We start from the raw sequence: 13,309 nt of genomic DNA, 5'->3' as shown, positions 1-13,309 counted from the left end.
GGATTCTTAAATTTTTTTACTGAATGTATTCTTTCTTTCCCAAGACAACTTTCCCACTAGTAATAAAGACCTTGAAAATACTGTATATAAAGCTAATTTAGGGAAGACAGTAGGAAATAAACATCTGAAATACAAACTCCCCAGTATATCTAACTGATTTTTGAAGAAGGCAGTCTGCCACCCTCTTTTCTGTATTAGACAGAAATTAAGCACAGTCTTTGCTGGCAGATCACATAAAAATCCTCTCCTTTTGTGCTGCTGTTGCCTTTCTAAGGCAGTGTTTGCAAGGCTGTGTGTGTATCAGTAAGCTGTAGCTGGAAATCAGCACCACCTTGCCCAAGCTTTAAATCGTGTCGCTTCAATTGTGTGAGTGTTAGTTTGTATTATGACCACAGAAATATTCAAATTGGATAACATTAAACTGGACTGAATTAGTGAAAAGCATCACTTGCTTTTTACTTCAGTCTTTACAGAAGCTTCAATTTACCGTCACATTAACTCTCCACTTTACTAAAACTCTCAGAAATGGGCGGAATGCATTTTATTGCAAGTAGTGGTTTCCATTTCTCAACATGTTCTTACTAGACTGCCCTCTCTTCATCAAAAGAGCTCAACGAAAAATCTTCCAAAGTGCTGAAACTCCTCTATGGAGATTTACAGTGATGATAACATGAATGCACTCTCAACAATAACTAGGCAAAGTTTCACAAAATATATTTGGAAATGATATTCTGCTTTTCAGTGTTCAGCTCAGACATTCTGGGTGGACTGCAAATGAAGCAGGCTGCAGCCTGTTTTATCACACCCCTCAGCAGCTGTGTTTTTATTTATTTATTTACTTCATCAGGAGAGTTCTTGGGAAAATATTTCCCAAACAGATAAAAGGTGCAAAGTTTGTGAATGTGATTAGTAGGGACTGCAGCTCTCGGGGCTTCAGTGCTGCACTCACTGCTGGAGAGTGCTCCTCACCAGCTCTCAGTAGCTCACCAACTTGCAGACCTGTGGAATGCCATCAAAGCCTCCTCTCAGGAAAAGATTTGAGCACTGGCTCAATTTGAGCTGCTGGCATTAATTACTCCTATGCCTGAAGTCCAACAGTTCACATGCCTACAACATTCTGAAAGGAGGTGATAAAATGTTTGCTCTGTGATGTTGACTGGCTTATCCAGAAGGCTGAAGCAAGCTCAGGATACTTCAAATACATCTCTCTACTGCAAATCCTCAGACTGAGCAGAGATCCAATGATCCTCCCATTCCTAGGCAAAGCTTCTTAGATTTGAAGCCATTTATCATGAGACAGAGAGGGAAAGTTGCAGAAGTACACCCTGCCTTTCCTTCACTATGGAAAGCCATGTGTTTTCATCACATGTTCCTTTTTCATATTGCCTAGTAATGCAAATAGTTTTAAAAAGAGAAAAATCTAGTCAATACAGAAATCACGCAATGAGCACCAAAGAACCCAAACTTATTGAGGATTATTTTATTATCTCTGGTGAAATTGAGTGGGCATAGAAACTCTGAATGACTGCGTTTCTCATCTTTCTTGGGTAAATAAAACATCATTCTCTATCATCAATCACCGTGACCGTGACTGATGCCACAGAATTGTCACAATCAGCTTTTCTCTCATGGTCCGACAAATAATATTTTCTGTTCTCTGTGGAGGCAGACTATATGAGTTTTCCAAAGTGCCCATTCAAAAAGGACTATTCAGGATTTCAGATAGTCAGCAAAGCCACAACAGAGGTATACCTTGATTCCCACTGACACTCGTGGTTATTCTTCTCAATGCGCCCAGACAGCCAAGAAAGAATTGGCTCTGTTTCTTTATCTTCCCACACAGTGACTGCATGGATGTGCTCTAAAACACATGTGGTACCACACAGGCTTAGGGGGCTCTTCCCCAAAAGAAAACGCCAGTGGCACTGTGATACTCAGCTCTGCAGCTGGCCAGTGAGGAGACCTGTTATTGTAACAGCTGTGTTTAAGAGTCAGCTAAAATCAAGCCAGCAGATCTGAGATAAGACACAGATCATACTTTGTTACAGCATCTGCCAAGCTAACACTTGCTACTGCATAAATAAAAACTGCTCTGAAATGACAAAAAACCCAAACAACCAAGTTGAAGCCATTCCACAAAACAAACAAATTGCTTTCTTCAAAACATTCACATCCACAAGACTTAAAACTCTGGGAAAAGGAAATATAAATTAACAGTACCTGACTATGAAAATAAGAGTGGACTTTTAATTTTCATATTAGGCACTAGTTAACAGTAGGCATTCAACCTGAAAGGAACTGAAATCATCAAGAGCTGGAAAAATAGTCAGTCGTTCAAAATATACTTGAGATATTCAGCATCCCCCACATTCAAGGCTGGGGTACTTCATAAGCCATTCAGCCTTAGAAGCAACACTTTATAATTTTGTCACTGTTGCTGAGCCTAAGAATATAGTAAGATGCAAAAGGCATATACATTCTTTTTATTTGCAGGTCTGTAATTTCCAGAAAAGAGTAAATTACTTAAATACAGGAAGAACATTATCCTGCCACTGCAATAAATAAATACTTTTAATTGTACGATGCAACAGTTAAATTGTGGACATTTTTTTCTGAAAAAAATACACATACATTCATGTTAAAGAGAATAAAATACATCAACTGATGAATAGGAACTAAATTTCAGCTAGGTCCTCAGTTAGCAAACTTTCAACACACAGGTCCAGTATTTCTAATTTGTATCCAAAAATGAGCCCCCCCTGACCCATGAGTGAGTTGCATTGTTTGCCCAGGAACCACTTACATAGTATTCTGTAGATGTATGTTGACAGATTGCTTTTTGCCTAACTCTACGCAAAATCAATACACTGGGAGTTTGTTCTACATTTGAAGGCAGAACAGCCCAGCATCTCTTTTATCAGATAAAATGATGCAGGAAGGAGGTATGCCACCAAAGCTTTTATGTTTTTAAGTACAGGAAAGTAAAAAGTGGCTGGAATTATGCTGTATTATTTTTCAGACCAAAAAAGAATACAAAGGGCATTCCACAACATCAGTTTAAAGTCAAAATTTCTGTTTAAGATTTTCATCAGCTTGAGCCCAGAATAAACTTCCAGAGCTATCAATTTGACATGTTGAAATAATGCTTTTAACAGGAATGCTGAAGAAGCATTAAGAGCACTACACTTCAGAGTGCTATTTGAATGCCACTGCTATAATTAATACAGTATGACCTTGTATAAACCTTATAAATTAGTTCATGAATATGCAAATTAGGAATAACTACACTGTGAAGAAAAAGTGGGGTGCTTAAATATCTGACACAACTACACATTTAATTCTGTTGGTACTTTTCCCTTGAGTATCTTCTGAATAAAAATATTACAGCAGTAATCAGAGGACACTGATCTATTCCTACCAAAATCTCTCTTTCCCCCTGAGTTCTAACATTAAACTTTTATTTCAGCTACATTTCTGAACAATTGCAGCATTCAGGAAGGAACAATCTCTTTGGTATCTTGCAGAAATTCACCTTCAAAACTTTAGGCTTAACTGGGATAGAATTGTTGAGGCCTCTCAATTGCTTTGTGACTCTTCTAGACTGAAACCTAGATTCCTGAAAAGGTGAAATACACATTTTCTTGCAGACTGACTCTTATTTATTTCCTGTGCTTTTTCCCGTTTTGGCTTGAGTGAACTGCTTGTAGTAACAGTCCCTCCATTGAGTAGGTTGTCTGTGGAAATACACAATTCATTTGACTTTTGGTCCTAACTTTGCATTCTGACAGATTCCTTTCTGACAGAAAACGTGGGCTTTCTGAGGGACAAAACTGCACGGTCAGAGCCTGAGAGGAGCTCCTGGGTTCTAGAAAACATGGAAAGTACTGAGGTGGGTTGCTAAGTCCAAAATCTCTACATCCACCACTATATCAACAGTCATGGACAAAATATGACTGCTCTGTTAAGAGGAGGAGAATCACAAAATCAGCAGTAACAGTCCTGGTCCCACTGTAAGAAGCCATCTCCACTTATACTCAACAGCAAATACTCAGAGTTTGCACCAGTCAGTAAAGACAGAAAGGTATTATGGCTTCCATAATCATCCTTTTAATATCTGAATATATATATCTGTATACAACATAAACACATCTACACATATGCACACACATACATGTATCACTTCAGTCTCAAACATGTTTCACAAATGTGTCTACATAGGTGTTTCTCTAGAAACTAAACAGATAACGAATAATACAGTCTGTGTCATTTATTTGATGCTGTTCCCATATCTTATTTTGTCAGTATGCAGCAGAATGTTCTATTGAAAACAAGAGTACAAAAATTCCTAAGAACAGGAGTCAATAGATTTTGGATGTTTAGAAGAGAACTGGAGGAGAAATAAGACAGTGAGGCAAATGCATTAGATGTAAATGTCTGTGAAATACATCTCCCACCTGCAAACCGGTGGAAAACATTTGATATTCAGGTTTCACAGCTAACACAAATTGTTTTAACAAGGCAATTTGTTCCTTCCAAAAGTTGATCTATCCAGAAAATACTACTGGGTCAGTCATTCAAGTCATGTTTTAAAAGCACTTTTCCCCTTTGCTCTTCTACTTTTGAGAGCTTGTTAAGTATTTATTCAATCGAAAAATAATTAAAGGTATTTTGTTAAAGGTTTTGCAAGTAAGCAAGTATGAAGTGTGAAAATTGGAAAGATATAGGGCTTTCTAAACAAATTACTACTTGAATGATACTCTCATACAATTTCAAATCAACTAATGGGGTGAAGATGAGTATTTTAACAGGTCTTTGATTTTCACAATTGCTCCTGTACTTTCAGTGTACGATTAAAGATTAAACACAACATGGAAGAAATAAAAAGCATTTTATAATTTTCTGTTTAAACTCACACTAGAATTTTAAAGCAGTAAAGTCTTAAAATACTTTAAAGTCCCTAGATGATATTCTATTAACTTAAATTAATTTTAAATTAATAGAAAAACAAGGTTTCAGATTGTACACGAGGCAAAAATTCTTGAAAAGTTTTTTGTCTGCAATTTTTTTCATACAGTTCTCTGGAAAGGGATTTATAGTTTTGTAATAAGTAAGCTTGAAGAAGTTAGGACAACATTATCCAGTGTCTCTTCTGTTGATTTTTACATTTCAGACTGGGGATTGCAAACCCCCTCCCACAAACAACTAAGATTACAAATTTAGTTTTCACCTGACTACCCCTAGTAAGTTTAAGTGAATCAGAAACTATAAGTCAAAGATACTTGTGCTAGTATTTTCCTAACACAAGTAAAAGAAGAAGCTAAAAGAAGCTAAAATACAAAAGGAAAAAAATGAAGTCTAACTTTACCAGTGCTTAATGAGGTAAGGTACTAGTATCTCAGTGGGGAGGCAACTAAATTGGGTGATTACTCCAACATGTCACACTGAGGTCTGGCAATTTATGAAAGATGAATATTTAGATTAAAATTGTAAGTGATAGCCATAATGCTATATTTAGATGCTTGAATTACGTAAACAATTTCAAAGTGTTCCAGTTACGTAAAATTAATTTGCACAATATTGTATTAAAACTACCTTCTTCTTTCAAATTAGAAAAGTATGCAAAGTGCAGTTTGTAAATAACATCTTTAAGGAAAAGAGAAAATAACAGGAGAAGAAGGTCTGATATTGCTGCTGCTTTTTATGTGATTTCAGCTGCACTACTGGGTGACTGGAGTTATAGACTCAAGAATGTAGTTAAGAAAGATAATGAGTAAGCAGACACGAGTACTGAAAATTTTAGGTAATAACCAACTTTTTAATTGAAAAATTATACGAAATTTTCATCAAGAAACTGAGAAAAGCGAAGATCAGCAGAAAAAGTAATTATTCATATACTGTTGTCATAAAAACACAAAACAAGGTCTGCCTATTCCTGTATAATGGCCATTGTGAACTACTTATTAGCATTGTATATCGGATGGATTATATTACATCACCTCTCAAATACTATTTAAAGTTTTCAGCAGTGAATACACCAGACAACCAAAGTCACAGAAGACTGAAAAACAACCCTGAACTCAAATTCTCCTGGCATATTTGTTAACATTAAACTTATGTAATACAACCTGATGTCTCTAAAATCTGCCAACATTAGATATTCAGAATTTGTTAAGTATCCTGAACACCACTACGCTTCCTCTGATCCTGAGCATTGTGACTGATATTGATACCAGTGAATTTAAACTGCGCCCCCTCAAAAGGAGCTCTAGCAAAAGCAGAAAAAGAAAAGAGCAGAGGACGACCAAACCAGAGTCTTAGAAGAAATTCTCCCATGGAAGATGACAATGGACTTTCCATTTAGCAGGTAAGCACAGCACAACCTTAGCCAGCAACCACAACACATCATCTTGATTTACCTCCCTTGTCCAGTGAGATCTTGAAATGGAAATACAGGGTTTGCAACTAGACCCAAGTAGAAAGTATGAAAGCTGTTCAGTTTATTGAGGGCGGTGGGTATTTCACCTGAACAGAGCATGCAGGACTCCAATCATCTTCACAGAATTTTCTAATCTTTTCATTCCAGCACTTGCTGTTTCCTCCAGCCTACAGTCCCATTATATGACATTAATTCAACACAAGAAACCAGTTACCATCTCATGGGTGAGCTTGCACTTTTTTTTCGTGCACTATTTCAAATTTGAAATTTGCAAAGAGAGAGGTATTTTCAAAAGTTACTGGGGAAAAGTAATCAAGAAAAGTTACTGCTGGTATGAAGTAGAAGTAAGTTTCAACCTTCTCCAAATGTTCTTGCTCTGCCAAGGAGCATCCACACAGACTGAGTGGGATGAAACTATCTGAAGAAGATGGGTGGAGGCCAAAAAAAAATCTGATGCCATTAGAGAGGATAGAAAGATGTATTTGGGAAATAGTGAGGGTTTGATATCAGAAAGATATTAAAAGGCTGTACTGTGATTGAAGGGCCTGGGTTTAGAACGATGACCAACCTGCTCAGGACAGCAGTTTGAGCTGCTGCTACAGCTACCTGAGGAGGATTCAAGAGTTATAATATGCACAGTCTTTTGCAGGCAGATATGAGCTTATTTTGCACGAGCTGACCAGAAGCCATTCTGCTATGACAGCATCCCATCAAGCGCTCGGTAGTAAGCCTTGCTGCAAAGCAGTGAGTGTCAGATCAGGCAACGTACCCTTCTCTCGTGGCCCCAGTCCTCAGGCTGACCCAGAGTGCAGGCTACAGTAAGCTCACATCAGTTTGCAAATGGGCGTGCACATACACTCACAAGAAAAAAAAAAGAAAAAAAAGAAAGAAGAAAGATTTCAAGACCAGTGTGCAATGAATCTGACAACTAAGAGGCAGGAAAAACTGAAGTCTGCAGGATCAGGGATGAGCACTGGTCCCTGAGAAGCAGTTGAGAAAAATTAACAGGAAGATGGAGCTTATGGTGAGGGGAGATCAACACTGGATGTGTTCATTCAGAGAGGGGACAACAAAGCCCCAAATTTGTAACAGACATTTCTTTCAGAGGCAGCTCTTTCACTGAGGCACAATAAGTAATGGAAATGTGAGACTGTTAATGTAGTAAAGGTCTTCATGTAACACCTTCCATCGCCTCCTAGCAATTATGGCAACTTTTTTTTGGTAGTGATTTGAATGCAATACAACACAATTATCCCATAAACTCTTTTTTAAAAAAGTCAAACAACTCAGGTACAAATACCTGACTTCAGTCACATACCCCAAGGTAATCACACCTGTGTTCAAGTCCAATACTGCAATACTGGAATTAATTCCAAATTTGCAACATGGAAGTTATTAGCTTCTATCTTTGGTTCTCTTCTGATTGCATATAAACTGTCAATATTATTTATTGCTTTTTCCCTTAAACTTTTCAAATATAACTTTGGAAAGGGAGACATTTCATTTGATGAAAGAGCACAAAGACAAAAAGGTGCTTGCTACAGATACATAAAAAATGCTGCTCTTTGACTCCTATCAATTTCCTTTTTTATTTAGCTCTTTAATGTATATCTGCTTTGGATGCAGCATACAACATAGATTGCCTTACTGAAATATATAATTCACTATGTTATTTTCTGTGATGCATGTAAAAATATTAACTGATCTATTTTCATGTCTCTGGGATAGATTACAGATTATCTTCTCCAACACACCTGGAGAAAAAGAAATCTACACTTAAAGGAACCTGCCTATTATCCTAAAACATTTTACGAAAATATGCATTGGAACTCAGAAATTGCTATGCCTTAATAATTTAGTAAGATTTTGTCAGAACTGGAACTCTTCTTACTTATTCTACTTTCATTCTCACACCTATAGTGAGTTTTAGGAATGGACAGATCAAATTGCACTTATTTATAAAAATGCACCTTGGCATCACATATACAAGTCTGGCATAGAAACACAAACATAACCAGTTACCATACTTGGTAAGTATCTATTTAAGTCTTTTGATTGAAAAATGTTAATTTGGTTGGTCTCTTATTGAAATTCTCATCTTTTCACAGCATAGAAAAATCTACTTTATAAATTTATCCCAACTCCAGCAAAGGCATCTGTAACTTTTAAGACATGTTACTTCTTCTGAACATCTTCTTTTTTTCTTTTCTGATTAAATTGGACGTAATAGTGAGAACATATTGACTTTATTTAAGCACTTGGGGAAACAGGACATCTACAAGGGAGAAAATGTATGTAATACACAAGCTCGGATGAAAGCAGCTAAGAAAAAAACCCAGAAAATTCCCAACAGCCCTTCTAATGACTGTTTTTTAAATGACCTGAAGCTTGTCTTCTAATTGCCAACTTTAAGTTTACATCACTGAAAGTCATCATCTTTGCTGACAGACAAACCAGTTATTTAGTTTATAGATGACTAAGAAAGAGAAACAGCAATTCAAACAAAAGCATGATGAGTAAGGTAAAGCAAAGGTTCTGAAGTACCCACCTTAGGCACCCAGTGGCATTGCGCAGCACCTGTGATGAATGGAGTTGTATTTTATGATCATCCTGGAGTGGAGAATTTTCCCATCCGGAGTGAGGGATGATCACTGCATTGGTCAACACTGCAAGGGCATCCTGGATGATTGGCATCTTCAGTGCATCACAGGAGGATAGATTCCAGAGAACTCCTACAAAAAGTAAAACGAGTAATAATCAACACTTTTTCAAAACAAGTTTGATTTTTTTTTTAACCAATCTAAACCAATATATTTCACAGCATATTGATGTGCTTAATTTAGCTGTTTCTGTCTAAAATAAAACAGACTACATTGTAGATGGGGCTGAATGACATCTGCAAACTTTTGCAATGGGACTACACCTTTAAATATGAAACATGTAGTCACAGCAGCACTGGAAATTTCTCAGAGCTCTGCCTAAAAACTCAGCAGCTGGTTATGATCTAGGCCTATGCAGGCTGTGGAGCACACATGGAACAAAGGAGTATTAGAAGGAATTTTTTAAGGCTTGGTCTTCAGATATCTTCCTTCTAAGTAAAATTAATAAAAACCAGTAGCAGAAAACAGGTTCTGATTTACACTGAAACTTCTGCTGTTGATAGATACATATGGAGGGAACAAAACCTCAGCCCTGTGATCTTCACTGTAATGGAAGTTACTGTCAAGGCTTGTTGGTACTACAAGCACAAAGACTTCCTCCACAACCTGATCCAGTAGTACTTTACCAGACTTCAGTAAGTAATACTATGTTTTGTAAATATTTAACTATACAGAGTTACAGAATACTGTAATTTTTTTGATGGAAACAGCAAGCTTAATGGTGCAGCTAACAAGGAGCTTTACTGGAGTTTAAAAAAACCACAATCCCTTCCATTGCAATTTGCATTGGGCCAAAGGAAAAAAAAAAAAAAAAATCAAGGGCCAAAGTTTTCTAAGCTCATCTTCAAAGACCAAGGTCACTGCATTTGTGCCACACAGAAAGCAGGCAAGAAATTCTTAGGAGCAAAAGACACCCTGCTTTCCATTCCCACATCTACTTATTTGTCTATTTGCTGGAAAAGCACGTGTGACTTTTGTGCTGTGCCAAAAGCCCGATGCTGCTGTGCAGCCCTTACTGCTGGGGGAAGCTGGAGGACAGTTTGCTGCCCTGAAGAACCAGTCGTCTTTATTTTAGCTCAGCACCCTCCCAGGAGCAGCTGGAAGAGGAAGCCTGTCTCATCATGCCCCTCTCCTTGCCAACATGTATCCTCTCCTGTAGAATCCAATCCCACTCCTCCTTACTCTCCTTCCCAAAGGACAGTAGCCTGGCCCCACATCTGACATTGAGTGCCAAAACTGAGTTTTGATTTTACATCTATCAAACTTTTCAACCAAACCAGAGAAATTATTCCCATCATCATCGTTGTATATAGGTTACAAATATAAACACTACAAAAAATCCAAGTGAGTGTTGTGGAAGGAAAATGTGGAAGGAAGGCCTTAGGAACACAGACTCAGACATTTATAAACATATGCAGCAAGAACACTACTTGCTCAAGGCTTTCCTTAGCATTCTGTGCTTTGACAGAACAGAGTAATTAACAGGAATCCACTTACATTTTTGGGTTTCCCTTCAAAATTAATTACCTCTATGCGGAGACTGTTTCTGTTATACAATTTCATGTTTAAATTATTTTATATTTAACTGTCTGCAAAAGCAGTTACAGTTAAATATAAAATTTTGATCAGTATACTAGTAAAAAAGCCCATTAACATAATCCGCATGAGGTAGACCAACTTTAGTTACAGACAAAAAAAAAAGAAGAAAAATATTCATTTTAATAATGTTCATTGTTTCATTTAAGAATTGCTTTAAAGGGAAAAGATTCTTTGTTTGAATTCTGTTTTGAATGTCTTTATGAAAAGGAATAACGTATTTAAAGGAATAAAGTCCTTCATAAGGATACTTATACTTACTTTTCTATGTATTCTTGTTCTTGGCAAGCTTTAATGTTACATCTACTATTCTTGAAATCACTAGCATTTTGCTGGGTTTTGTCAGTAAAAACAACAATGCAGTAGCCTTTTTTTTTTTTTACATTTATCTAGACAGGTGTAAATGATGTGCATGGTTTAAAAGCAGAGAATCAGAATGCAAATCTTTCCCCCTTTAAGGATCAATTTAGTTTTTACTCAAGACAATGTGCTGTAACTTTGTGAAGAAGTCCTATTTTAAAAGTGAAGCAGAAGAGAGTGTTTTGATGGCAACAAAACAATACTTTGGGCTTCAAGAAGTGGTCAAAAACTGGAAAACCAGAAAAGAATACAAAAGAAACAAATGTAAGAGCCCTGTCTAGCAAAATGCTTAAAAACATGCATGTTGAAACTATTTTCTATTCACTTCAGGTTCTTTCTTATTGAAAGCAAACTCATATAAACATCGTGGTATTCAGCAATAGTTGAGCCTAGAAATATTCCTTAAACCCTCTTTCCCTCTGATTTCTGTAACTGGAAAATTAAACCTTCAGAGTAAGAGGATGATGGGATCACCAGGCTAAAATGGCTGTTACACCTTCTCCTAAAACGATTTTAAGTCAAGGCAGAAGCACTGCCCAGTAAGCCTGATCCTTTCGTACAAGTTTTTGCTCCTCACAGTTTTAAAGAGTGAGATAATCTTCTTCCACCCTAGAACAATGAGTTTTATATCTAATTGTGAGACTGAATACCACCTACCACATGAACCAAATTTTTTTTTACTGACACATTAAAATTTATTCTCACAAGCAGCGCAGTCTGCTACATGCTGAGGTTGGCATTCTACACTCCTCTCTGTAACCTTCTTAATTAAGATTTTGCAATTATGAAAAGGCACTGACTTCTCACTGTTTTTGCTGAGGATGACCTGGAGCTAGATTTATGTGGGGTCTGAGAAGATGATCCATTGCCTTGACTTTGCAAGGGAGAATGACAATAAAGTAAATCCTTTACCTGATACACCTTCCATTACAGAGCCACATGATTTTTACCACATGATTCTGAACGTATTTTCCAAGTGTGTGTTCATGACATGTCCTTGAGGGCTACTGTAAGAATCTGGTTACTGAGGCCATGTGACACCTTACTCTGAAAGCTCTGCCTGAGCTGGGTTTCTGAGCATGAGAAGCAAGTCTGCAATAGCCTCAGAGGTGCCTTGAGTGACCCCTCGAGAATTTGCATTGTTATCAGCTGCCCACAGGACGGTAAAGGACTGGACTCACCCGTGGCCAATGACAAAAGTGGGATCCACTCAACAACACAACAGTTCAACTCAAGTGTTTACCATCTGCAGACAGACTCTTGTGAGAGGTATGAAATAAAGATACTAATCAGTGTTGAACATCTCTTAATCACCTTTATTCACACTTTATCTCCTTCCTGATTTAAAGCTGTGAGGCATTCAGATTAAGCACTTTGTGTCCCCATTTTCAGATCACTTTTGGTTGTATTGGAAGGCTTGTAGAAAGATAAAAACAGCTACACCAGACTGAACAAGTCTTTCTGCTGGTTGAGGTTTTTTACCCTTACATACAATAAATGGAAATACAGTGAAAAAGTATCTTGCAATCCGATTTTAAGCTTAAAACTGAGGAGAAACTGATATTGAAAATATTCAGTTGATTCCAGTTAGAAGATGAATTTTGGGTCTGAGTATTAGTCTAGCAAACATGAGATGAAGGATTCTTAGCGGAGACTATAGGAATGCTCATTCTGAAGACTTTACTTCATCAAGTTGCATCTTCTGGAGCAGTTTATCAGAGGACATTCAACTGCTATGGTGAATGGGTTGCTCAATTAAGTGGAGCAGTCAGAGTGAAAACCCCATAATCTCTGAATCAGGCTGGAGCCCAAACTCATGCTCATTAGACACTGCAATGCATTTTTGTGCTGGCATTTTAGTTAAAACTGGTATATGTATATCTCCGTATAGGTATATCTATGGTCAGATATAACTCAAGACCAAATAAGCCACATGTTATCTTTACTCCACTCAAAATTAAGAAAATAGGTATAACATACATCTAAGCAAAAATTACCATCATAGCAAGAGAACATCAGCACAACCAGGGAAGTCTAACCAACTATTTAGTTCATGATTTAATGTGCCCTCAAATTATGACTAATATATACATGTATATAAACAAACTTCTTAGAACAACTAAGATTACAAATATAAATGGAAATCAAGAAACTGGAAAAGTCATCTTTTCCAAAAAGCATTGCCCCTGCCACACTGCCACTATGGTTTTTTGTGGTGCAAAAGATGCACTTTCCCAAATAAATTATACGTTTAAAA

The 13,309-nt window shown here is 37.1% G+C and overlaps 1 protein-coding gene across 3 annotated transcripts in view; it reads right to left on the bottom strand.

Annotated features, from left to right (window-relative positions):
- The window catches only part of CTNND2 (catenin delta 2), a 633,671-nt gene that overhangs the window by 114,842 nt on the left and 505,520 nt on the right, over positions 1-13,309 (bottom strand). For all 3 annotated transcript variants that reach the window (XM_066326477.1, XM_066326491.1, XM_066326484.1), the window contains one exon: positions 8,985-9,168. In XM_066326477.1, the coding sequence (XP_066182574.1) occupies positions 8,985-9,168 (184 nt within the window). The remainder of the gene's footprint in view (positions 1-8,984; positions 9,169-13,309) is intronic.

The sequence above is a fragment of the Sylvia atricapilla genome, chromosome 1 (assembly GCF_009819655.1).
Source record: "Sylvia atricapilla isolate bSylAtr1 chromosome 1, bSylAtr1.pri, whole genome shotgun sequence".
Taxonomy (NCBI): domain Eukaryota; kingdom Metazoa; phylum Chordata; class Aves; order Passeriformes; family Sylviidae; genus Sylvia; species Sylvia atricapilla.
Note: the sequence above shows the minus strand (reverse complement) of the source record. Positions and strands in the feature narration are given on the sequence as shown.